The sequence below is a fragment of the Leptonotus elevatus genome, chromosome 2 (assembly GCF_054856555.1).
Source record: "Leptonotus elevatus isolate MCC_2025b chromosome 2, RoL_Lele_1.0, whole genome shotgun sequence".
Taxonomy (NCBI): domain Eukaryota; kingdom Metazoa; phylum Chordata; class Actinopteri; order Syngnathiformes; family Syngnathidae; genus Leptonotus; species Leptonotus elevatus.
The window spans coordinates 26,095,746-26,122,217 of record NC_141240.1 but is presented as its reverse complement, the minus strand read 5'-3'; the positions used below and the strand labels follow the sequence as shown (position 1 = coordinate 26,122,217).

The following is a 26,472-nucleotide window of genomic DNA, read 5'->3' as shown; positions in this document are numbered from 1 at the left end:
TCACCTGTTTTCTGAAGCTGAGCTGTGATTGGTTGTTACCTAACTGTGATGTCATCTTCAGTCGACAGCAAGTGGCAAAATGGCCGCCTTCTGATATCCTTCAAAATTGCTGGATTTTGCTTCTTAACTCATATTCCACTAACACAATATTAACCAGAATACCGTATTTAGACTGGTGGGGCTGCATAGAACATATTATTGTCAATATATATATATATATATATATATATATATATATATATATTTATTTATTTATTTATTTATTTGGGGGGGGGGGGCGACAAAAATGAAACAAATATCATCCTGCTGAGGACATTTGCATTCATTTTATTCCCCAAATAGGTCAACAAGGAAAGCGGAACGTGAGACAAAGAGAAACAGGACAAGAATTGACCGTGACGCCGCCGCTCTCTCACAATCTCACACCGTCGGCTGCCAGTGGTTCCCGTGGGGACGAGGTCTGCGAACCAAGTCCCATGATTCATCCTTGACAGTGATAGAGGCGTGCAGGTCTTCCGCACCTCTAGAGGAGCAGGTTAGACCATCGTCTTCCTGCTCCCACCACGGTCAGCCATCTTGTCGGATCCTCCAAGAGGCTCAGAAGTTTCAGCTCTCCCGCCACGGAAGCTTCTGCTCCGAGGGCTCCTGCAATCGGGTTGCTGCGGAGGATGGCCGGGATTATCTCTGCAAACCCTCCAGCCTGCCCACTGGGAGGGGTGAAGGGACGTTTTGTTCGGAAAGGCCACAAGAGGGCGCCAACAATGCTCTGTAAGTGGATGAAGTTGATATTGAAGTGGTGTTAGTGAGGGATGAATGCACAATTCTGTTTGACATTTCTAATTTTCTTTGTCTCCAAGCTTACATTGAAGTTCTACAGGTAATATTGTTCAGATTTTTTTTTTCCTTTATCATTTTTCTTTTGATTTCTTGTTGGGATTCTCAACGGACGCTCATCATAAAGGGTTGCATTCATAAATATTCTCAGAATCACTTCAGAGAGCTCCTGACTCGTAGCTAACAGTTGAAAACAAATAGAAGCTCTGTGGTTTTGGCAATTTGTTCTACAGTGTACGTCATTTAAACATTTCCTTTCTTCATGTTCCCAGGAGGTTGCAGCGTGTCCTGGAGGAACTCCTATTCACAGAGCGGGAGTACGTCCGCTCGCTGGGCTACATCCTGACTCACTACCTGCCCCTGCTGGACAGATTCGACATCCCCCAGGACCTCAGGGGCAAGCGTGCCGTTATCTTCGGGAACCTGCAGAAGCTTCATGATTTCCACAGCCACTACTTCCTGCCCGAGCTGGAGGCCTGTCACGGAAATCCTGCTATGGTGGCCCGTTGTTTTCTCAGAAACGTATGATAGTGCACACTCTACTGTACATTGATATTGTCAGACGCGTAGCTTGCCAATGGGCAAGGCAGGCAATTGCTTGGGGCCCCTTAGCCAGCAGGGGCCCCCACAGAGCCAACAGATTTGACACCAACCACATATCCTTCACATTAGCAGTGTGTCAAGTGGGGTTTCTTTCTTAAAGAACAAACAAAAACAAAAAAAAGTTGATTATTTTAATATTTTTTCATAAATTATCATGAATAGCAGTAAAGCTTTTATTAAGAGAAAAAACGACAGCTCGTTTTTTCTATTTAAATGACCATGTAGTAAGGCTTTATTTTTTTCATTAAAAAATGACCATGCACAGTAAGTTTTTTTTTTATCAAAAAATGATCATGTATAATAAGGCTTTTATTATTTATAAAAAAATTACCATGTATATAGTAAGATTTTTTTATTTTTTATTTTTTAACGACCCTGCGATTTGTAATTTTATTTTGCCGTTTCCTGGCTCACTTTTCAATTTTAAAATGACGCACTATGTATGATAGGAATGGCCGCTGGGGCCCCCAATCTTTTTTCTTAGGGCCCCTGGGGAATGTTGCCTTGCCACTGGATATTGTGATATATACAGTAATGTTTTGTCTCTCTTTGCCTGCTTGTGTTTTCTTTTGGTATTCCTGTTTTAGCCCATGTTAAAAAAAAAAAGTAGCTTAGTTGAAGATTTTAAATTGCCCATGTAATAAAAATTTTAACTATTATAGCTGGATATTCAACTGCATTTCCTTGATCAATTAATTGGGAAAAGTAATCAGTGAGCTATACAATCATCATGACTTTTTTTTAAGGTGCCCTTGGATGTAGTGCAACTTCCCTTAGCTGAAGTCATGTTGGTCTTCTTTATATCGCACAACTAGATGAAAATGAATCAACAGCACCTCTGCTGGTTGCAGCATAGTACTGCACTTAATTTTTTTCAGCCATCAATTCTTTGCAATTGATCAATTCATGTTGATGAAATATTGATATCTCACCCTCATTTTGCACTCATTTATGATGATAAGGATTCATCTATCATGTTTTTAAGTATATATCAAATCAGGATCTTGATGACATTGTGCATTTGTTTCTCTCCGCAGAGTGACAGTTTTGGCCTTTATGCACTCTACAGCAAGAACAAACCTCAGTCAGACTCCCTGATATTGCATCGTCGCCATGACATCTTCAAGGTCATTTTATGTCTAATCAAAACCTATGAGTGAGATGTAGCCATTTAGTTTTGCAAATGGTCTGGTTTCTTTATTTTTGTGGTTTAAGCACATGAAGAGAAAGCCACAAAAAAACACACACACGCACACAAAAGAAGCTTAGGAAACCAAATCATCTGATTTGTCATCTATGGGTGTGCAACTCACATGACCACAACCCTACGTACCACATGTGAGGATTTTTAGAGAACTTTTTAAAAAATCTTTTACGTTTTGAGTGTTTGTGGTTCTTGACACAAGGGCCTCTACACAAAGGATCTAATTTGTTTTTTGTTGTTTTTTAGGTCGCATAAGTTTTTGCATGGAAAAGCTACAGCATTTCCGAGACTTGCCACGAAGCAGTTGAAGTTGCGCACACTCACGTCTCCATCTCTTCACAGAAGAAGCAGCAGGAGCTTGAGGACAAGATGGATCTGTCCTCTTATCTGCTGAGGCCCATCCAGAGGATCAGCAAGTACAGCCTCCTTCTGCAGGACATGCTGGCTCTGGCGGCCTCCTGCTGGCCACGAGACATCACCGACGATGACGCCGCGGGTGTCCGCGATCGGGAGCGGGCCGACATCCGGGCTGCCGCTGACCTGGTTCGCTTTCAGATGCGTCACGGCAACGATCTGCTCACCATGGATGCAATCCAGGATTGTGATGTAATAGTTTTACCTCCCCCCACGTGGTTTAAACACGTTCAAACTCTTTTTAGACACACAAAAAATGTGCAAGCAGCGAAACACTTCCAACCAAGATGGAGGTAGCCAGTCTTTCTCTTCTTTGCTGGCAGGTGAACTTAAAAGAGCAAGGTCGGCTCCTTCGGCAGGATGAGTTCACCGTTTTCTTTCGGAAGAAGAAATGCCTCCGCCGCATCTTCCTCTTTGAGCATCTCATTCTCTTCAGCAAGACCAAGAAGACAGAAGTTGGAAATGAAGTTTATGTTTACAAACAGTCCTTTAAGGTTTGGACCACCGACTTGTTCCTATTGTCTCGTTGGATGGGACAAATACACTCAAAAATAGTGTGAATGTGTCCCTTTGCGTTGTGTCTTCTGCCCAGACCAGTGACATCGGGATGACCCACGACGCCGGCGTGAGTGGCCTGAGCTTTGAAATTTGGTTCCGCAGGAGGAAGAGCGAGGACACCTACACTCTGAAGGCCAGCAGCATGGAGATGAAGAAAGCCTGGACCAACGACCTGGAGAAGATTCTCTGGAATCAGGCCAATCACAGTAGAGGTATCAACTGAATAGTGCAGACTGTCTTAAGGATAACATGTCCATACATTCCTCTATCAATCTACCCGTCTTTTCTTGCATCCATCCATCTTGTACGTCGCAGAACTGAGGCTGCAGGAGCGAGTGTTCATGGGACTCGGCCACAAAACATTTTTGGACATTCAGCCCAGCGAAGGTGCCATCTGCGATCGGGACGTCGGCGGCATCCTGCCTGGCAGAGGTAAGAGCCGGGAACGTTCTGCATACAGAACATTTATTGTGGTCACCACCAGGCATGGAAGGCCATTCTCTAAGCTGTCCATGACGTCGTTCCTAACTCAAATTCGGTATCTGAAAATATATATGGAAGGAATGCTCGAGGTATTTGGGACAAGAACCAAAGTCATACTAGGTACTAATTGTACCTTAACTCATTCACTGCCATTGACGGCTATAGACGTCAAAAATTCATTTGAACTATTTCTATTAGTTTTAAAAAAAAATCCACTTTTGTTAACAAGAGTATGAAACCTAGAAGAAAATTATTGTACATTTAGAACAGATATCAAATTTTGGATTTATCGTCAGTTAACGAGTGAAATCATGCGATTGATTACGATTAAAAAATTTAATCGCCTGACGCCCCTAATTTTTAATCATCTTTTCTTTTTTTTCTTTAATTTGCGTCAGGCGATTAAATTTTTTTATTGTAATTAATCGCATGACTTCAATAGTTAACTCACGATTAATCACAAATTGTATATCTGTTCTAAATGTACAATTAAAAAAATTCTAGGTTTTCATACTCTTGTTAACAAAAATGGAAAAAATGTGAAACTAATAGAAATAGTTCAAATTAATTTTTGACGCCTATAGCCGTCAATGGCAGTGCATGAGTTAAAATAACAAGTAACAGAAAAAAAATACTTTTGTGGGCGTGGCAGTAGTTGTTGAGAGAGAGGATAGCAGGCCCCATTCAACAATACTTTTATACATTTGGACTCAATATTATTGGTGATCAAGTAGATTTCAGTGGTCTCAAACTCATTGTAGGTCTGCGGCCACTTCCATCATTATTTGACATCAGGGCTCGACTGGCCATCTGGCATAAAGGGCAGATGCCCAGTGGGCCAAAGTCTTTGGGGGCTGATGCGGTGCTATTTAATTATTACTTTCCCCCATTTTACAACCAGGAGAAATACTTAGGACCGCCCCCTCATCATTCATGCTGACATTGTCTGCAGCATGAAATAAATATGAAAGTAGATCATTTTTATTTTTTTATTATTGATATTTAAATTTATTTATATATTTATTTCCACTTTTATTTGTATATTTATTTTTTAATCATGTTCATTTGTGTATTCTTTTTATTATTAAATGATTAATATTTAAATGTATATATTTGTGTATTTATTTTCACTTTTATTTGTACATTTAGATTTATTTTTTGAATCATGTTTATTTTTGTATTTATAACTGATATTGAAATCAAATTTTATATTTATTTCCACATTTAATGTTATATTTATTTTTTTAATTTTTACTTTTATTTATGTATTGCATTTTTTTTGTTTGTTTTTATTTCAATTTATATGTTTTGAATTTAATTGTTTAATTATATATATTTTTATATCAGTTTTATTTTTGCTTTTATTGTTTGTTTTACTTTTATTTATTTATATATTTAAATGATTTTGTTTGTTTTTATTTCAATTAATATATATATTTTTTCGCTTTTATTTTTTTATTTTGGTGCACCGTACACCCCTGGTTTCCATGGTTATGAAAACTGGCCTCGCCATTGGCCCAGCAATATATGAGGCAGGGGTTAGAGCCACTCACTTGCATGAGACGGGGGGGCCGCCCTCCCAAAATGAGCTCATTTCAACAAGACAAAGATCCTTGCAATATTTTCACCAATGCCTGGCAACTGCTACAAATTGTGAAAATAAATCTTCACGTGATGTCTTAATGCAAAACATGTCTCCCCAAGTGACTGAGCCGCTGCATGCGTGTGTGTTGTCAGTCCCTGTGGCGTGCTGTTCACACAGGCCTCTAGAACACGCTCGCCCGCACTCCATCGGCTCCGCCTCCACCACCCTCAGCCAATCGTCTTCTTCGTCGTCGGGACGCGGCTCGCTCTCGCCCGCCGGCTACCTCGGACACCCGGCCGCTGGCCCCGCCCCCGACGGCGTACCGGACAAGGAGGTCAACGCTCGTCACGACCGTGAACGCTGGAAGACAAACCGTCGGCCGTCGAGTACGTTTGACAGAAACCACCTCAGAGATTTAAAACTGTGTTTTTAGAGTTTAGTCTGAGTTGAACAAACTTGAGCTTATGACTTGATTTATCTTTCAGACTTGGCGGACGCGGGAGATTCATCGGAGGAGAGCGGCAACGTGTTCTTGAGCGACTCGGAGTGCAGTTGTCTGTCGGCCCTGGGCGGGGACGTTGCCGACTCGTCCTCGCTGGCCTCCCACAGTCCTCGCGTCCGCACATCACTGTGTCAGATGAATAGCTCGCCAGCGGTCAACAGGAAGAATGCAAATGTAAAAGCCAAGCCTCCACACCTGGATAATACTCAGGTACTTTGTTTTGTTCAGAAGCTATCCTCCGTTATTCACTGCAAAACTCCTCCAGTCTTACTTTTTTGGACGAACTATGAGGCCTGCTTGGATTTCATTCTTGTTACAAATATCTGTTTTTGCATTATAGGGAGAAATTTCAATAGGAAAATCAACCGTGGTTTAAACTGAATTCCCAGGACAAGGTAAGCCTCTTGTCTAAATTGTTGATGTTAATACAACTGCAATATCATTGTACTTAACTCATTCACTCCAAGCCATTTCCACTGAAGCAACCCCCTTCGCTCCCGACTGTTTTACTGGATTTTGACTGATTTTGCAAGGCCCACAGAATATTATTTTCTATTGCTATAAAAACTACCAAAAGAAAGATTTGTTTCTTTTTTCACCAGGAAAAAAAAGTATATATCTATCTATCTATGTTAGCAACAATTAGCATTAGAATATAGCTAAGTGTCATTATTATTCACAAATCTGTTTAAAACCGTGGGAAAAATATAAGTTTTTTTGCAACATGGCCCTGGTTGATCTCTTATACTTTGCTGCCACCTGCTGGCCGTTTTTTTTTTATAACTACCTTTGCTTCAACCGTTCTCTTCAGTTCTGAGGCTGCATCCAAACCTTCTTTATGCTCTAGCATGAAAAACATAAAAATACAATTTTGGGAGCAAATGAGTGAAATAAAAAAAAAATCTGTATTTTTGTGTGCAAAAATGTAAATGCAGAGTAAAGTGTGTAAATTGAGTGACGTGTTCATTGGGAAGGGTCAAAGGTCATATTGGGCGGAACTGATGTTGGATTTAAGTGGTTAAACGGCCTATGAAGAAAAGCTGAAAAAGTTCCTCGGCCTAATGTGAGAAGGATGATGTCATTTGTCGATAAAAACTGAGGAAAAAAAGTCACAATAATTCAAGAAAAATGACACAAAGTCAAGTCACATCAATTGAAGGAGAACAGCGTGGAGCAAAGCTTATTTACATACTGAATCTTTTTGAATATTAATGAGAAAACTGCTGACTCCAAATCACAAATTAAAAAAAGGGCATCCTTCTCATTTCCAAACAAAACTTGATCAAATGACATCAATGATTATAAATCATTTTGTGGCATGAGACCGTTCGTTTTCTTCAACTTACCCCATCATAGTCAGACTTGAAGCGGATGCACCACGTTGTGCTCGTCGTGGCATTTGTAGTCATGTGACGTGACCCGAGATTGACACATTTGCTTTGTTTCTTCTCGTTTTTTGCAGACGTCTGCGCCTCATCGTCCGTCTGCCGTCTTCTGCTCCACCTGATCAATCTGTTATTATTATCACTTGGTTCTTTCCATGTAATGTAACTTTTGGACATGATGTGGCCACGCACGCACGCACGCACGCACGCACGCACACACACACACACCACAACACACACACACACACACACACTCAGTCAGCATTTAGTGGCATGGTTGTTTATTTCGAGGTTTTAACCTCACCACTCAAGCTTTTTTTCATAGAATACAAACAAGATGCAAGACAATCCAAAATGTTTGAAATAATTCAATTTAACATTTGAAATTTGTGCTTTATGGTTTATATTTTCTTTTACGTTGATGGGCAAATTCACTGATAAGTCACATCTGGTAGGGGGTCGGTCCTCGCTTTACATATTTCCATTCGTACAATGTAAACTGCATTTTTAAGTAGCTTAAGTCAAAAGCTATGCTTAAAGCATGACATCACAATTTGAGTAAATATTTGCATGAACAACACTTCTCGGCCGTGAATATGAAACACGCAAATGGAAAACCAGTAGGTTAGTAAATGTGCAATTCTTGTGCCGTGTTCTTATGCAAATGAGTTCCTTCCTTTTGCACCATTTCGAACAATTGCTAAAGTGAGGACCACCTGCGCAAGCGCATTCGATTTTTTATTTTATGCCGGAGCCTAATGTGTTTATTGTTTGATTGTATTAATTCCACAGACATAAATGACATTTGCGAAACTCCAGGAAAAGCCCACCAGCACCTGCTGTGCTTAATGGACACAATGTACATACAATGTGTATGTACCGATGAGTCGTGAATTGATTGACGTGATTTTGTTCTTTCTCCATAATATGCCAATGTTGTATTTGATGTCATTTTTGTGTGTGTGCGTGTGTGAATTATTTACCAAAGGGAAGACCACAGTGTGTGGATTTGAAGCGCTGCGTCATTCAATCAATGCACAGAAACAAGACAATGGACACTGAGTTGAAAATTGAAATGACAAAAAAAAAAAGAAGGTCACTACGATTTCCTTTTTTTTTTGTCTGGTCAAACACGTATTGGTTACTGTTGATATTTCCTGTGACAATGCAAACTTTTTTTTAAATCATATTTTCTTTCTCAAGGTGTTTACACAAGATGAGTCAGTGTTGTTGTTTTTAAATGTTCAGTCAGTTCACTTGTTGTTTTGGTACCAATAAAGTTGTGTGCTGTTAGCAAAACATGTTGATTTCTTAGATGTCATTTGTCTGTCATTGATAATAAATATAACTACAAATAAATGTCATGCTGTCACATTGTATAAATAGTGAATAACATAAATTTGTGACAAAATAAAGGCTGACATTTGAAGCATGAAGCTTCACACACCTACGAACATGTTTTTTTTTTTTCATATGTACAAAAAAAACATTTTTTAATACAGTGGTGCCTTAAAATACAAGTCACCTGACTTTTTTTTTTTGCTCCATTTGGTGGCAGTGAACTTAACTCACTGAATTCAGAATAAGCAGTTTGCCTGAAAAAAAAATAAAAATAATTTTAGAAAAGTAAAAATGCCTCGCGCCAAACCTATTAAAATACTGGTGCCCTATTGTGGTAGCTTTTAAGCGCAGACTAGAGCATGTAGACATACGCTATAAAACGATACTCACAGGCGTATGTTCTTTATCCTCTGAGAAGAACAACTAACAATACTGGCTTTTTAATTCTTTATCATTTTTATCATTGTATGATGCTACTAGTATTGTAGAGTGTAGAATATTTTATTGGGGGGAAAAATGCACAATTTCTTTGTTTGTAGGGGGGGGGGTGTTCCATTCATTTCAGTGGTGGAAACTGGTGGAACAAATGAAATTGACATCATTTCGCCACTATTATTGTTTAATATGATTGTAAAAATGCCTCGCGCCAAATGGACTTGGGTAGAAAGCAATGTCCCTCCAAAAGAGAAACAGAAAGAGGAAGCCATCCAAGCCTGTGTGGCCTTCCAACTAAAAACAGAATTATGAGCAGATGAGGTCAGAAGAGAACAGCCCACTCTGGTTTCACTTGGCTTCAAATACTAACCAGGACCAGGAGCTGTCACATTGCTCCGTCCAGGCACATCACACACACACACACACGAACACACACACCTCGAGTGTCACTGCAATCATGAGTCAAGGTAAGCTATAAGAAGCATGCTTTACTTTGTTATTTACTTATTCATTTTACAGTAGGGACGGCACAGTCGCTTTACGGGGTATCTGTGACTTTTATTTTGGGAAACAGTCATGAATTAATATTTGTGGGAATGCTGAGAGACGCTTTCACAACTCAAGATATCGGATGTTAATGGCAGGGTTTGTGTATGCTAAAAAAGATGTGCGGTTGGCAAAGTAATTTTGTGGTATCAAAATGCTGAGACGTGCATTTATTTAAAAGATAAGAAAAGATGTAATGCCATTTGTGTGAATACTGAGAGACAAACACTCACACTGTGTATCAAAATGCGTTTTTCTTTTGTTTCTACGTTGCGTATCGAGAGAGACAAGCGTTCATATTCCAGTGATGTTTGACATTCACATGAAAGTGTCAGAAGTGAGAATATTTTAAGAAAAACGTTACGTTTTAGAAGTGGAGGGAAAAAAATTTGAAGGTTGCAAGAATGAACTCATTCACTGCCATTGACGGTTATAAACATAAAAAAAAGAAAATTTGAACAATTTCTAATAGTTTAAATTGTTTTCCCACTTTTGTTAACAAGAGTATGAAAACCTAGACCTTATTGTACATTTAGAACAGATATAAAATGTATGATTAATCGTGAGTTAAATAGTGAAGTCATGCGATGAATTACGATTAAACTTTTAATCGCCTGACGCCCCTAATTTTTAATAATCATCTCGTCAGGCAATTCAATGTTTTAATTGTAATTAATCGAATGACTTCACTCGTTAACTCACGATTAATCACAAATTTTATATCTGTTCTAAATGTACAGTAAAAAAATTCTAGGCTTTAATAGAAATAGTTTAAATGAATTTTTGACGTTTATGGTCGTCAATGGCAATGAATGAATTAAAAAGAAGAAGAAAAGATTTTAAAAAATTGGAGCATCAGGCGATTACAATTCTAATCGTAATTAATCGCATGACTTCAATAGTTAACTCACAATTAATCACAAATGTTATATATGTTCTAAATGTACAATAAAAAAAATCTGTTTTCATACTCTTGTTAACAAAAGTGTGTGTGGAGGTCTGGGGGGAGTAAAACTAATAGAAATAGTTTAAATAATTGTGTGACATTTATAGCCGTCAATGGCAGTGAATGAGTTATGAAACAAAAGTGGAAGTGCAACAATTTATTGATTAACTGACAATTAATCATCTATCAAACAAATTGATAATTATTTTGATAACCAATGAATCCTTCAATCATTTCAATTTACTCAAGTTTAGCCTCTCGGCAGTAAATATTCTCAGATTTCGGATGATCTGTGTTGAATCAAAATAAAACATTTGCAAACATCTGCTTACACTTCGGAAAATTATCATCAACATTTTTTTTGCAATTTTTTGACATAATACGAACCAAACCAGGACGTGACTTTTAATTACTATGTTTGTGCAATTTCTACATTGCCAATCAGAAATGATGCCTTGTTTTGGGATAAAAGGATGGAAATTCAAGGGTTAGGGTTATTTGAATCCAATTCATCAATCATCAACAAACTAATCAATTATTACAATAATCATTAGTTGCATCTTTACAATATTGTGAGATAAAAGTAAAGTGCTTGTATGCTGTTATCTTACAAGAAAATTGAAGAAAAAAAATCCCTGCAAAAGTATTGGAACAGGAAGGTCGATTCTATTTACTAATTACTAGTGAAGACATTTGGGTTTCAGATTAAAAGCAGAATATCGACGCCTTCTAAAATAATCGCCTAAATCATTTGTTCAGGTTTTTCAGGAAACACAAAACGCATCACGAGGAGATGATTTGCACACAACAACAAAAATAGTGACTTACTCAATTATTTCATATGAGAAAAAAGTTGAGAATTCTAACTTTTATTTTGTGGTATTTACATCAGACAAGTTAAACAACTTTGTTTGAAGCCAACCACTATCTACGTGCGGTCTGATAACAATCTCATGACGAATATTTAATTGCCTGCGCAGTAATACGGCACCTTCATCAATAGGGTCATTGTCCAAAGGACATGCCGTGTTCGTGACAAAAGTGGACTTTATGCTATAGACCAGGGGTGCTCAAGTTGGGTCCTCGAGAGCCCCCCATCCAGCCTGTTTTCCATGTTTCTCTCCACTAACACACCTGATTCATGATCAGGATCGTTATCAGGCTTCTGCAAAGCTTGCTGATGAGCTGATCATTAGATGCAGCTGTGCTGCAGGAGGGAAACATGGAAAACAGGCTGTATCCAGGACCCAACTTGAGCACCCCTGCTATAGACTATAGGCGTATTTACGCAAAATCTCGCCGCAGCGGACTTTATGAATGAGGAAATGTGGCCGAAAGGAGGCGGGGACAGAGAAAACCTTGAGGTTCATTTCGGAAAACCTGCAACCGAGCAGGCTTGGTTCATGGAGCATGTTGCTACGGTAACTGACCGAGAGCTTAAATGACCTCTTTTTCTCTGGTTTCAATGACCTCCCTTTCTGAAACGGAAAAGGCAGAGTTTCCTACATTTCAGGGTTTCTTGAACCAGAGTTCTCACTAAACCTACTTTGTGAACTAGAACCCAGATCCTTGCACACCAAAACCCACAAGCGTATGACACCAACGTCAAGCAGCCCATCTTCTGCGCAACAACGACACGTCACGTCTGGACCAACCAGATGAAGACAACTTCACACTTTCACTTTGAAAGATTGCATAAAATTGGTTCTAGGAAAGTTCTGTTGTTGGGTCTACGTCATCTCCGCTAAGGCTAGAATAGGCGTAGCTGTCGAACCAGAACTCTGCAGTATGTATACGTATTCAGTCGGGAATTAATTGGTTGTCGTTATTATAGACCCTTCACGAAAACAAACATGCTTGGAACCTCGAGAGTTTAAAATGCTTTTGTAGACGTCATAATTCATTTTGAGTTACATCATCAAGAAAGACTGTAGCGTGACTATATGTTGTGGTCATGCGTTTGTGTCAGTTTTGGCTATCGAGCGCTGTGACCTGAACATCGGCGGCAACAAAAGCAGCCATCACACGGATCTGTTTGCTGACCAGCGTCTGATCGTCCGACGGGGACGAACCTTCACCATCTTTGTCCACTTGAGACCCGGCAGCAAGACGCTCAAAGCGCACGACGCCGGCCTCAACTTCATTGTCCACACCGGTCCGAAAGCAAACCCGGCCGCCGCCGCCTGCCGCCGCCGCCGCCAGAAGACGTGTGCATGCGTGTGTCTTGATTTAGATTTTATATGTTGACCCTGCAGGTCCGCTGCCCAAAAGAGAATCAGACACCAAGGTTTCCTTCCCGCTCAGCGACTCCACAGTGGACAGCGAGTGGAGTGCCTCGGCCACTCATGATCACGATGGCAACAAAGTCTCCGTCACCATAATGTCCTCCCCCAACGCCCCCGTTGGGCTCTACTCGCTGACACTAGACCACCACGGGCAGAAGACCACCTTAGGGCAATTCACTTTGCTCTTTAACGCTTGGTGTCCAAGTCAGTTCCTTTTTTATTTGTCTTCATGTTTGACAAAAAAAGACAAAGAAATTATATATATATATATATATATATATATATATATATATATATATATACAGTGTATCAGAACCACACTGCCCCTAAGTGGCCAAATCGGGTACAACATGAACAGCGCTCCCAATAAAGGCACACACAAACAAGGGCAAGACAGTATCAAATAATTTTAATAAAATATGTTTTGGGACATTTAAAATCGATTCTGAGTCATACTAAATAAAAATGTTGATTCTTATTAGAATCGATTTTTTTGGCACACCCCTAATATTTATATATATACATTAGCGGTGTCAAAATGAGTGCATTAATTTTGAGTTAATTTAATGTTCCTTTAACACCACAAAAAAAAAGAAATTCCGCATGATTAATGACCGCCCCTTACTTGGAAAGCCTCTACTGGGAGAATTCCAGTCACAATGCAGTAGACACATCTACGTCAAAATTTAGCAGTACTAAATTTAATAATAATGCATATATTTGTGGAGACTGCGGTCAAGTTGTATTTTCGAATTTTAAAAATGTGCAGAATTTCACAAGTGACTTCATGTTAAAGATTAGACAGCTCTTAATATGAAAATAAAAATGCATTGAGCTGTAACTAATGTCTTACAAATGCAATTATGCCATCTAGTGGCGGAAAAATGACCAACACAAAACAATAGCACGTTCATTTTTTTACAGTACAGTACTTTTTTTTTTTTACTAAATGTAATGAATTTTTATGAAATTACTGTATCAATGACTAAAAGATGCAGCCATATTTCTATTAGTTAGTTACATTTTTGTTCACTTTTATGTTGATAAGAGTATTAAAACATTGAAAACAAATATTTTATAGTACATTTAGAACAGATATAAAAAAATAATAATTGCCCGACACATATATACATATATATATATATATACACACACACACATATATACATATATATATATATATATACATAATGTATATGTATTTTTTTTACTCCTGCAGATGACGCCGTTTACATGCGCGGCGAGTCCAAGAGGCAAGAGTATGTTTTGGCGCAGCATGGGCAGATCTACAGAGGCACGCACAAGCGCATCAAAGGCACACCGTGGAACTTCGGACAGGTGTGTGCGCTCAAGAAAAAAAACATAAATCACTCATGTTATTGACGATCATTGCATTTGCTGTGTGTGCAGTTTGATGCAGGAATTCTGGACATCTGTCTGAAGATCCTGGACGACAACCCGAAATTTGTGATGGACGCCGATCAAGACTGCTCGGCCAGGAGAAATCCTATCTACGTGACCCGGGTCCTCAGTGCCATGGTAGGTAGTAAGGCAAAGGAATGAGGCTTTTACTCATTTAGCGCCATTGACGGCTATAGACATCAAAAATCAATTTTAAGAACAATTCTTTTTTTTCTACACATTATGATATGAACACAAATAAATTAGCAGTATGCTTCACCCTAATGAGGACAAGCACCATAGAAAATGGAAAGACAAAGACCAATTTCAGTTTCAAAAAGCATCCATCCATCCTTGTCGTCATTAGGGTCGCAGGTGAACTGGCGCCTGTCCCCGTGGACTCAATCACAGACAAACAAGAATTCACACTCACATTTGTCGCCTCAGATCAACAGTAATGACGACAACGGGGTGCTGGTGGGAGAGTGGCATGACTTTAGTGGCGGCGTTCATCCCGGCCGCTGGGTCGGGACCGGGGACATCCTGCGCCAGTGGGCGGAGAGCGGCCCGGTTCGCTTTGGACAGTGTTGGGTGTTTGCTGCTGTCGGATGCACAGGTAGAGGATCGGTAAAACCTTGCAAATAATTGTCATTAATGTTGATCAATGATGGTTAGCTGAAGTAATAATTGCACAAAGCCTTTCTGTTCGCTCAATTTCAATGTGGTCCCTCCCATACGTGAAGGAAAAGCAGCAATATTGATGACTTGTAATCCGTTAACCTTTTTTGAATATATGTGACTTTTTTTTTTAACCACTGCAAACTTTTAAGATGGCAGGCATAGGAACCAGCTATCTCGGCTGACTTTGAGCCAGACATGAAAATAAATAATGTACTAAGTGAAAAATTAATAATAATAATAATAATGCTATTGGACAGCACGTTTTTATTTTTTCAATCTTATTTTTGAGAGGTGATTCTATGACTGTAAGACACGTGATATGCAATCATATTATTCCCATTATACAGCATGACGATCTCATTTTACACTCCATCCATCAAATGAAAAGCAACACACACACACACACACACGCACACACACACACACACACACACACACACACACACACACACACACACACACACACACACACACACACACACACACACACACACACAGTAAAGACAGTATTCAATGTTTACCTGCTTCCCCCAGTGTCTCGCGCCCTGGGCATCCCTTGTCGGGTGGTCACCAACTTTGGTTCGGCACACGACAGCAACGCCAACCTGATCATAGAAAACCTTTATGATGAGGATGGGGAAAGTCTTTCAGATGGGGATTCAATCTGGTGAGTAACAGTTAGTCCGGCCATGATGATGATGATGATGATGATGATGATGATCAATATTAACGTTGATCGTTAACTCATATGTGCAGGAACTTCCATGTTTGGGTGGACAGCTGGATGACCCGTCCGGATTTGGGGAAGGAGTTTGAAGGTTGGCAAACCAGCGATCCGACTCCACAGGAGAAGAGTGACGGTGAACTTGAATTTTCATATAGCGGCCACAACATTAGGTACACCTACACAATCTAATGCCATCCAAAACAAGAGCTGTACCAAAAATTCTGTCTTTACCAATATTCAATTGTAACCTCGCCAGCCAGATTGATAATTGTGATTCACTCGAGAAAGTTCTTCACATTATCAATCTGGTTCTTCACTAGGCAGACCCGTTCGGGAAAGGCGGGACTTGCTGTACAAATACATCGAGCTGATTAGACGATGCGGCATTTTTGCACAATTTGTTTTGACCAATCAAGGCAACAGATAAAAATCTCGTCTTCCGTCTCGTTTTAGTGAGGGAGGTGGGGGGAGCATCTTTACCAGATAAAAATGCACGAAACTTTTCTGTTCAAATTCAACTAGGAAACCGTGAGTAATTCTGCGAGAACATAATTAATTGCAGCATCCATTCGTCTGGATGGACAAGATGTATTCTCCAAAGTTTGTAAACTCACAAATACCGCGAGAATTCATCTTGCTGGCAAGTTTGATTCAATTGCTCGGTTTTTATTGACATTTTATTGTCAGTTCTCAGGATGATGCACAATACAAACAATAATAGATGTTATGTAAAAAGTTTCATTTATTATCTTTGTAAAGGCAGAATCATTAAGACAGGTGTTGTTGTGGATCACGTTAATTGTCGTGAGTGTACTTTGTCTACTTGTAATCACACAATTGAAACACAAATACAACACTGTCGTCATACGAATGTCTGAATGAACACATGAATCTTTTTAAGTTCAACTTGTATATGTTGTCAGGTGTTTACTGTTGTGGACCAGCTGCACTGAGGGCCATTAAGGAAGGAGAGCTCACCAAAAAGTATGACGCTCCTTTTATTTTTGCTGAGGTGAGTTGATGGTTTAGTGATGACATCATTCATTGGAAAGAATAATAATACATTGTTAAGTGACGAGCTCAACCAATCCTAATATGGATCAACACCAGATTGTAAAAAAAATGTTTAATCGTATGTGAGTGGTTAAGCTTTAATTATATTCATTCATGGTTTGTGAGCATGCATAACCTCACCTACCAAGTAAGTATCGTAATTTGAGTTTGGCGGGGAAAAATGACAACATGGTGTACCTGGGTGTTGCGTCAGGTCAATGCCGACGTGGTGGACTTGGTGCGTCTGTCGAACGGAGAGTTTGTCAAGTTCAGCGGATCGACGAAATCCGTCGGACGCTTCATCAGCACCAAAGCTGTTGGCTCAGATGAGAGACAGGACATCACAGATGAGTACAAATATCCTGAAGGTAAACGCATATCTTCTTTGTCTCTTCATATGGGCTTTGATTAGCAACTATGTCAATTGTCGACTACGAATTCTGTCTCCTGATGCTTCAGGTTCCAAAGAGGAGCGGGAGGTATACGAGAAGGCGCAGCACCACAACAAGCTGCAACAGCGAGGAGAGGGACCGGGCCTCCATCTCAAGGTTAACCAAACATCAACTGCAAGTTGTCTTTGGCTTCCTGCCGTGATCCAAACGCATGCAATGCTCACTGAAGAATGTAATTGTTGCCCTTTGTATTGAAGATCAAGCTGGCAGAAAATATGATCGTGGGTTCAGATTTTGAGGTGTACGCCGTCCTCACCAACAATTGCATGGTGACAAAGAAGTGTACGCTCCTCTTCTTTGCCAAAGCTGTGGGTTACAACGGCGGGCGAGGAGGGAGCTGTGGATTTGCCTCAGAAAGGGTGGAGGTGCCCACTGGAGAAGGTGACAACCTCCTCAACCACAACTACAATGTACACACACTGTGGAAAATTGCTTATTAGTGCCCCAGTCGTTCAAATAATATTGTACTGGCATCATAAAAATACTTTTCATTCTTTCCCATCCCATTAAAATGATTTGAAATCAAAGTAAAAAAAAAAAAGAAAAGAAAAAAAGTATGGTAGTCATCTATATTTGAATTAATTTTAGATGCGAATTTGGCTGATGGTGTTTTTTAGAGAGACGACTGTACCTTAAGCTGGAGTACTCCACTTATGGATCGGTGATCACATCCGATCGACTCATTCAGTTGTCAGCCATCACCATCGACAAACAAAGCATCGACTACCACAAGGCTGAGAAGACAATTGTGCTGGATGAGCCACCTGTAGAAATCAAGGTATGATGTTGAAATATGAGATGGGACATAATTTCAAACAGCGTCCATGTGTCTGAATCACTGATCTGTATATATTACTGGATAGCCGATAGGCCAAGACTTTTGAAGCCGCGAGGCCGCCATATTACTACTCCCTAGAGACGTTTCTCGGCATACGATCCTAAACATTTACAGTACCGAAATTAGAGAACATTTGGGACAGTACTTAGTAGAAACAGCATGATTTATGTTTTAAATGTGTTAAACATAAACAAGGACTTCAGACATTTAACACTTTGCCTTAAATACTTGTATAAATGATGATTAATTATGTTTACATGAGGAAACTTGTATATTTCTTTTAATGAAAGAATTCCACCTGGAATTCAACAAAAGTAGCCTCTGCCAAGTCTAATATTGAGATCTAAGGAACTGAGCGAGATCAGTGGTCTAAATAAAAGGTCTCTGACATTCTTCTATCAAAACATAAAGATTAGAGTACTTACAGACGTAATATCTTTATTTTCTGTAGCATTATCCTTTCATGAAATGTGCCTGTGCAGCTGCTAGGAGAAGCCAAGGTGAAGCGACCAGTGTCAGTGAGGCTGACCATGCTAAACCCATTGCCGGAGGCGCTCCACGATTGCAGCTTCGCCATTGGGGGGGCTGGCCTCGTTGATGGCAAGCCCATAACAATCAAGTATGTATTGGTTCTAACTTTTTACTGTTTACAAAAACATTCAATGAGGGGCTGGGAAACCTAAAGAGCAACAGCATTTGACACGGCCCCCTCCAAATCATGCATGCTAGGATAATTGAAGACTCTAAATTGTCCATAGGTGTGAATATGAATGTGAATGTGAATGATTGGTTTGATGTGCCTTGTGATTGACTGTTGACCAGTGTAGAGTACAGTAGTGTAGTTGCTATAGAAAATGGATGTCTTAATCTTCTTATGTTCTTCTCACAGGATCGGACGTGTGGGCCCCAAACGGAAAGCCACAGCCACCGCCGTGTTCACTCCTACCACGGCTGGCTCCAGCGTGCTGCTGGTCAGTTTTGACAGTGACAAATTGCAGAACATCAAGAGCTCTATCAGTGTTGTGGTGAAGGGAGGCGACACACCACGCATATAATCCCACACTCCCAATTTCCTTTGGATGTCATACTTTGTCAGACATGGGGGATTTCCCGTTGCTTACTTTGATTTGACCTACCCTCATATAAAGCAATTCATAACACAGGTTGACTGGATAAATTTCCTTGATTTGATTCCATTAAATTATCATGTTTGGTGATTTTGTAGCAGTATTGGTTACCAATTAAGTTAAACATTTGATTATATTGAACTTTACTTGCTTGGCAAAATAAAAAACTAAATCCATCCATTTTCTAAAGAATCTGTCCTCATTATGATCGCGGGTGAACTAGAGCCTATCCCATTGATGTTGGGTGAGAGGTGGGGTACACCTGGCGCCTGGACTATAATCACATTATAGATAAACAACCACTCACATGGGCAATTTAGTCTTTAATTGAATAAGTAATGAACCTATCATGCATTTTTTATGTAGAAAGAAGCTTTTGTACCTGCAGATAATTCGCATGGGGAGAACATGCTAATTTAAACCCCAAAACTCAGACCTGCCTAAATAGAAACTGTCAATCTAAAAACCAAAACAAGGAGGATTCTCAACACTCCAAACCACTCAAAAATATTGTGACATGTTTGCTTAATTTGCCTCGTTTTCGACTTTGGTGCGCTACTTGATTTAAAAAAAAAAAACAATACCAAGAATTAGACATCTCAATATTTACTCTATATAGAAATTGCTGACAGTTTTTGTCCAGTAGATGGGAAAACTGTAATTCACTACACCTAAATGTGCTTTCAGCATACTTGCCAACTTTGGGTTGAGAAAAACTGTTTGAATATTGTATGTCAATAGTTTATGAACTGTTCTTCTTGAAAACTAAACACTCCAGTGTGTGCCACTAACTGTGTGTTTTCTGTGTTGGGTTAAAATCAGAGGCCAAATATTGTGAATATGCATGTAGACAACAGTATGTCATCACCGTAAAGTTGATTTTGCTTCTTCAATAACACGTCAGGATTCGTTAATGGCGCCCCAACGAGGAGGCTTGTAAAAAAAAAAATTCAACAAAATGAAGTGACCTCATCACTCAGATGCAATGAATATTTAATTTATTGCTTTCCATTCCTTTTTTGTTTACTAAGATTTTGACCATGTAATTGTTTTTTTAAGTTATTTATTAGGGGTGTGACTCCAATAAATGACAATTCCATACATATCTTGATACTGTAGGGAGACCGGAGCGAGTTGTATCACGGGTAAATTGTGACATTTTCTTCTCCACCAGAGGGCGCAACGAAAAAGTGGAATATTAGTTTTCATATTAATAGTCAGGGGTTGTGTCCTATCTGAAAAGAGAATAGCATATTGTGAGCTGAGATGAGTGCCAGTTATCTGTTTTGCACAACCCAAAGTAAACATTTTCAACATCATATATTTTGAAACAATTGTATCTCAAATTTCCAGTTTAAGCGAAGCAAAACAGGCATTTGAGGCCAAGAGCTATGACCTATATGCCAGCAGTTCCTAATTTCATAATACTTTGTTAAAGTTTGCTCAATGACTATGGTACATTTTCAAGATCAATAATAAACTATTTCTCTGGCTGTAAAAACATAAGAACAGGAGAACAAGGATAATTTTGTCCTTGTTTTATTTAGTTGCAAAATCTAATGGGACATCATGTCACATGTTGATGTACACTCCCTCTATTTGATGGCTTATAAATCTGCACTGACACAAAGTATGAAAATGACATGAATACAAAAAATATACCTAAGACTTTGGTCTTTCATCTGGTATACATTTAGTTTCTATATGATGTATTGATTCCAAGAAATATTTAAAAGTATAAAAAGTGATACAACTAGCCCCGGTCTCCCCTACCTGGGGTACGATACGGTTCAAGGATGGGACACTTTTTGAAGTGGAGCGATTCAGTTAGGTTTGATTCAGTGGGAGTACGATTCCATATGGTACGGCTGTATCTTTTATGAATATGTACCAACATGTAAAAGCTCTTCAAAACCTGAACAAATAATAAGCAAAATCAAATAGATTTTTACCTGGTGTGCATCTCTTCTAAAGTACAATTTAACACATATCTCGAGAGTGATATGATTCAAGGAAAGTACATTTTAAAATAATGACAATCAATTTGTTTTGAACGATTCAAATTGGCTTTTATTAAGCCCCTATTATTTATACAATAGACTAGCATTCCGACATTTTAGAGAACCCCAATTTTTTAAATTGAAATTCAAGCAGTTCATGTTCAATGATTAGCTTGAAATTGCACAAACTAAAGATACGCATTTCCACTGTAGAAAGAAATGGCACAAGTGTGTTTAACCAGCCAACAAGTTGGCTACGTAAACGAGGCAAAAGCTTAAAAATTGTTTTGTCTATAGAACAATACCATGACTTTCATTTCAGTACAATGAGACATTGAACTGCATGATTAAAAAAAAAATCTAGAAAAATTGGGATTGAAACTTTTATGTTTGTGAGGCTCAAGCTTTTTTGGTGTAAAAACTTTTACAAAAAAAGATCTTCCAGCCCCCCCGGTCCTTCATTATCTGGGGATAGAAACGCCCCTCATTGCGTGTTCCTAACCGCGAAACCCCTGCGAGAAAGGCGTAAACGGAGGAACCACCGTACGCACAGCAACAATCGGCAGTGGGGTGGAGCGGGGTGGTTTCACCACGCTGGGGGAAGCCGTCACGCTGACGTGCCTGTGGGCAAGAGAGGCGGACCCGGCTGTAGAGCAGCCGCCGAGCAGCGTGTCTCCAGCAACATGAAACATGGATGAGGAGGTCGCGGAAAGTTGGGAGGAAGCGGCCGACAACGGGGTAAAGCAACCCAACCCAACCCTGACATCGATTTGTACGCTACCGTCATGCCAGCGACTTGAATTCGGCCTGCTTGCGAGACATACTTGGAAAGCTCGTTGTGTGTCCCGAGTCCCGCGGGCCAACAATGTGGCTCGTGCTAGCGTTAGCAGCGGCAAAGTTAGCAAGCTAACGCTGAGCGGTTGGCGAGTTAGCACGGCCGTACCCAAACGGGCTCGACAAGCTAATGGTTTATTTTGTAAGAGTAAGTATAAGTTAGTAACTTATCTCGAAGTGGTCCGTGTATCGTGTGAGCCTATTTCAGTGACATAGTTTCCGTTCTTCAGCTTTAGCTAATGCTAATTCGGCTATGGCTGGCATGAAAAATCGAATGTAGTCACCGGCTGGTGTCGGCTTACCTTTTAGGCGGATGCTCCTCTCGCCGATACGACTTCTAATTTTACTTACACATGTGTTGCACACGCGCAAAATCAAGGCTTCATAATTGTAATTGTCACGACACGGGCACACGCATTCGGCCATTTAGCTCCGTTTTATTCGGCGCGGTTCCAACTTTTCACAACAGCCAATTCATTGTGTTTGCATTTTAGCTGCGTTTCTTGTATAAGTTACTTTTTAAACCAACTTAATCTTACAAATTTGACGACTGACAGTGTTCCGCTGGAAAGTGGCCAAGTTGGCCATTTCACGACGGTCCCTAGTGATCAAGTTTGCACTCGAAGTTAGCTTAGCGCCAATTTATGACGTCACCAACGCGGCCTGAGGAGGCGCTGCTAGCCGGAAGTAGCTAGCCGTCGGCGCTGTGTCGTTCGTCATTTTTCCTCGCATATTCCAATTGTCACCGAAAAATAACACAACTCTCTGCCTAATGACGGTATAATGTGGTTAATGTTAGCAAGCTGAGCGCTTTCATGACTTGACAGCTGCCCCAGTGTAACTAGTGTATAAATAGCTTGTAACTCAACCCTGCTTTCCTTCCATTCCAATACTTGCCCGATACCCTTCACACACTTTTTTCTTTCTCTCTGTAATCAAATTCCCCATTGGACCAATTTGTTTACATCAATTCATATGTGCATTTCCCTTCCACAGGAAATGGAAAAGCGGTTAGAGGAGAAACTAAGAATCAGCCAGAGAGAAAAGTAAGATGATCAAACTTTTTTTCTTTTTAAGTTGGGTTAAAGTGATATAAATGTAATTTCCAACTATTTCTTAAATTGTATTGGGCTGGGAGCTGTGCCTTTAAAATAAAATATCTAGTTTGCTCGCCACAAATGTTTTTTGCAATATGTTTTATGTGCCCCCACTAGTCTAAACATGGTATTCAGATTCATATTGTGTTAATGTAATAATAATTAAGATTAATCCACCCATTTTCAGCCATCCATAGAGGCAGGCAGTTTATGCTCTTGGGCTCGCCTTGCAAACATCATGTGGCCTAACCCAGAAAACAAGGTGAGCCCTTGGGCTACTTGGATGCACATATCTGCAGTTATGAGTTTCCAACATGTTGATAAATCATGGCTTTTGCGATGTGTTATATAAATGGGCACAATGTGTTGGCAAATGTACAGCGTGGTTGACACTGTGTACCTTCCCTCCTTATTGTTAACAATGTGAAAATTATTCCGCTCACATTATGCTTCTTATCAGGAATTGAAGTTGCAATGTTGAAAAAATAGTCACTGTTGTTGAGGACAAGTTGGAAACACTTACTGCTCTTGTAAACAAGCGCCACTGTTTGCAGCCATGTCAATAAATAGAACTGTGCATGACAGCAGAGGCACATTTTATCTGCCCAAAATGTTTTTGACAAATTTGAATCAATTGATAAAATCAATAACGACCCAGCCCTAATTGTCGTTCATAATTAGGAACCTGAGCAATTTTAGTTAAGGTAATTTTTATGACAGTACTTGAAATCTCTACTTGGCCAGTGTCTCCCCCCCCCCATCATGTTAAACACGTTATGAGAGTGGAATTTTCACTTAGACTTGCAATGTATAAGTAATATATTTAAATATCTTTCAAAAAAGATGTTAACAGTTTCTATGCATTTTTTTTGTAAATAATTTGGAGTATGCTGCTCCAACACCAGAATTTTGTCAAGACCGCGTGCCTCACAGTTTCAATTTGCCGACTGCCGTTTTCAGAGAGTCAAGTAACCACCATTGTTCTTCACCACTGAAGACGGCCATGGTCATCCAGGACGACTCTCTACCGGCCGCGCCTCCGCCTCAGATTCGCATCTTGAAGCGGCCTGCAAACAACGGGTCGCTGGGGTCCCCCCTGAACCAGAACAGGCCCACGCCCCAGGTCAAGTCACTGGCACAGCGCGAGGCGGAGTACGCCGAGGCCCGGAAGAGAATTTTGGGGAGCGCCTGTCCGGAGGAGACGGCCCAAGATAAGAACGGCGCAGACAGGTAAATGTCCATTAGGCAAACTGTACTACAAAGACATATGTAGACATCTTTATAAAACAAAACTATTAGTTGAAGTTCATACCAACTACAATCTGTTGTCAAACTGAATTCCCGAATTGGATTTTGAGGTGAAAAAGGTTGGCAACCACATTCTGGTCTACTCGTGCTATTTGTGATCTGTGCTCCCAAAACATCACAAAATGTTGACCCGTGCATGGAAACATTCAGCTCCTGTTGTTTTTCCTCCAGGGCCGGTCGCATCAACTCAACGTTGCCTTCAGAGGACACCAGATCCAATAATCATGCGGTCCGACAGCCAACCAGCCCCGACGGCACCCAAGGGTTCCGACAGCACAGATAAATTGGACCTAGGGGCCACCGGAAGGAGAGTGAGCTTGGGTTTTTGGTGGGGGTGCAAGGGAGCAGACAAACAACACTGCTCCAAACTTTCTACCCACCGGGGTGGGATGTCACCGCCTCTACAGGAAGAAATATTTCCCCCAATAACCCCACCCCCAAGCCCTCCATACTTCCATCTTGACACTGTGACTATGAACGCCTGGACTCACTGTGACGATCCCTTTATATGGAACACCTCACTCCACCTCTCCAAGCAAAGACTAGCAAAGAAGAGGTGCAGTGAGTGCCATCCCCCAGCAATAATAGTCAAGACGTCACTTTATAGTTGTGCTTTTTTAAATCTTTCACGTTCGATCACCAACTTTTTACCTTTTGCTCTTTTTTTCCCCTCCCAATTTTTGGATTATTGCAAAGGTTTTTCTGCTTGGATGTTTTTACATAAATCCATTCTTTAGAGGACTTGCCAGCCCTCCAGATTCATAAATCATGTGAAATATAGCCATTGTTTTTGGGATGCAAAATTGATCATCTTGTCGTGTTGCAATGTAGCTTTTTCAGCGCAACCCTTATGAGCTCGTCGCTATTTGTTTTGAACCATTTTTGTTTCTGCTTTATTTGGTTGTTTTTTGTTGCCGGCATTTCTCGTTGGACTATACCATCTTTGTTTAAAAGTAAGCGCTTCGAGTAAAGTGGGCTTGACGTTCACTTTTTAAGTAACTTTTCTGCCTTTTAAATATACACAAGAGCAACGTCAGCAGTATTTTAACCTAAGAACAAAGATGGAAATCAGGTTACCCCGACTTACTTTGCACATACGAGTTTTCTTTGCTTTTAGCAACCATGGCCATCCCTTCTCCAGTGCAACATGCAAAAAGTCAACTCTTTCAAAATGTCTCTAGAATGAATCCATTAAGGCCTAAAGCGTCTGCCAAAACATGCCTCTGAAACCTATGCCGAAAACCTGAAATTTTCCTGGAAATGCAACAATATTGTAAAGCCTACTAAATAATTGATATCTCAGCTCCTGAAGCAGATTGAAACATAATTTCAAAAAAATTCAGAGCGTACACCTGTGGTGGTCACACAAACCTACGTTTTTTATAAACCTTCAATAAAAAAATAAACTACAGTCGCATCTGCGGGTATATTTACCTTCAACACTGGAGCGCAATTGTAATAACCTCGGGGGATCGAGTGGTAATTGTTCATTGTCAATTCAGTTACAAAGCTACCAAATTTTCAACATCCTCATCGTACAAATATATTTCTTAACTATGTCACTGTCGACTCGTTACACTGATTCAAATTCCTCCCGTGCCGTCGTTAATTGCATCATTTATTTATTTCATTTTAATTCCAGCGAATCTGCGTCAGCCATAAATGCTTAAATAAAATTCCAGGACATGCTACAAAGCCCACGTCACCCTCTCGTGTATATTCTCATGGCATTTCATTGGCTAAGAGACCAAGAATTAGTTAAAATAAATGTATTTGCTCTCCTGGCTTTAAGGGGAGAAGAAAGAGTGCTGCGGCGCTCCCGGCTTTAATGGG

General features: G+C 40.1%; 3 protein-coding genes and 1 long non-coding RNA gene across 10 annotated transcripts in view; 3 read left to right on the top strand and 1 right to left on the bottom strand.

Annotated features, from left to right (window-relative positions):
- The window catches only part of LOC147179364 (puratrophin-1-like), a 58,434-nt gene extending 49,513 nt beyond the window's left edge, over positions 1-8,921 (top strand). For 3 of the 4 annotated variants that reach the window (XM_086067897.1, XM_086067896.1, XM_086067898.1), the window contains exons 14-24: positions 343-768; positions 1,107-1,356; positions 2,475-2,564; positions 2,984-3,247; positions 3,379-3,549; positions 3,648-3,825; positions 3,929-4,045; positions 5,834-6,067; positions 6,167-6,393; positions 6,524-6,578; positions 7,646-8,921. In XM_086067897.1, coding sequence (XP_085924023.1) covers positions 343-768; positions 1,107-1,356; positions 2,475-2,564; positions 2,984-3,247; positions 3,379-3,549; positions 3,648-3,825; positions 3,929-4,045; positions 5,834-6,067; positions 6,167-6,393; positions 6,524-6,559 — 1,993 coding nt within the window. In that variant the 3' untranslated portion in view covers positions 6,560-6,578; positions 7,646-8,921. Of the gene's footprint in view, positions 1-342; positions 769-1,106; positions 1,357-2,474; positions 2,565-2,983; positions 3,248-3,378; positions 3,550-3,647; positions 3,826-3,928; positions 4,046-5,833; positions 6,068-6,166; positions 6,394-6,523; positions 6,579-7,645 lie in introns of those variants that run through there. The other variant, XM_086067899.1, reaches the window with a different exon arrangement.
- LOC147179362 (uncharacterized) lies at positions 359-24,055 on the bottom strand. Of its 4 annotated transcripts, none has more exons than XR_015094031.1 (10): positions 22,537-24,055; positions 18,067-18,199; positions 17,692-17,854; positions 17,182-17,304; positions 15,725-15,808; positions 14,956-15,123; positions 7,530-7,734; positions 3,891-4,063; positions 2,966-3,799; positions 359-766 (listed from the first exon to the last, which is right to left on the bottom strand). It is a non-coding gene; the product is annotated as an uncharacterized LOC147179362 (long non-coding RNA). The 4 variants fall into 4 exon arrangements; XR_015094029.1 differs by having other exon boundaries at positions 17,182-17,297; XR_015094032.1 differs by having other exon boundaries at positions 17,182-17,297; positions 22,774-24,055.
- Positions 9,752-19,561, top strand: LOC147179363 (protein-glutamine gamma-glutamyltransferase 2-like). Its single transcript, XM_086067904.1, has 15 exons — positions 9,752-9,811; positions 12,806-12,991; positions 13,092-13,325; positions 14,341-14,459; positions 14,532-14,660; positions 14,970-15,138; positions 15,738-15,870; positions 15,960-16,063; positions 16,854-16,942; positions 17,198-17,351; positions 17,443-17,531; positions 17,633-17,816; positions 18,053-18,213; positions 18,756-18,892; positions 19,163-19,561. The coding sequence occupies exons 1-15, from the start codon at positions 9,802-9,804 to the stop codon at positions 19,326-19,328; spliced, it is 2,064 nt and encodes a 687-aa protein (XP_085924030.1). The 5' UTR covers positions 9,752-9,801; the 3' UTR covers positions 19,329-19,561.
- On the top strand, positions 21,917-25,442 carry szrd1 (SUZ RNA binding domain containing 1). Its single transcript, XM_086067905.1, has 4 exons — positions 21,917-22,138; positions 23,231-23,280; positions 24,292-24,561; positions 24,811-25,442. The coding sequence occupies exons 1-4, from the start codon at positions 22,091-22,093 to the stop codon at positions 24,920-24,922; spliced, it is 480 nt and encodes a 159-aa protein (XP_085924031.1). The 5' UTR covers positions 21,917-22,090; the 3' UTR covers positions 24,923-25,442.
- The last annotated feature ends 1,030 nt before the right edge of the window (positions 25,443-26,472 follow it).

Coding starts and splice junctions, on each gene's coding strand:
- szrd1 (XM_086067905.1), top strand. CDS start 22,091: ATGGATGAGGAGGTCGCGGAAAGTTGGGAGGAAGCGGCCGACAACGGG. Junction 22,139..23,230: donor AGGAAGCGGCCGACAACGGG/GTAAAGCAACCC, acceptor TCCCTTCCACAG/GAAATGGAAAAGCGGTTAGA. Junction 24,562..24,810: donor GATAAGAACGGCGCAGACAG/GTAAATGTCCAT, acceptor TTTTTCCTCCAG/GGCCGGTCGCATCAACTCAA.
- LOC147179363 (XM_086067904.1), top strand. Junction 16,064..16,853: donor TCCACAGGAGAAGAGTGACG/GTGAACTTGAAT, acceptor ATATGTTGTCAG/GTGTTTACTGTTGTGGACCA. Junction 18,214..18,755: donor AGCCACCTGTAGAAATCAAG/GTATGATGTTGA, acceptor GTGCCTGTGCAG/CTGCTAGGAGAAGCCAAGGT.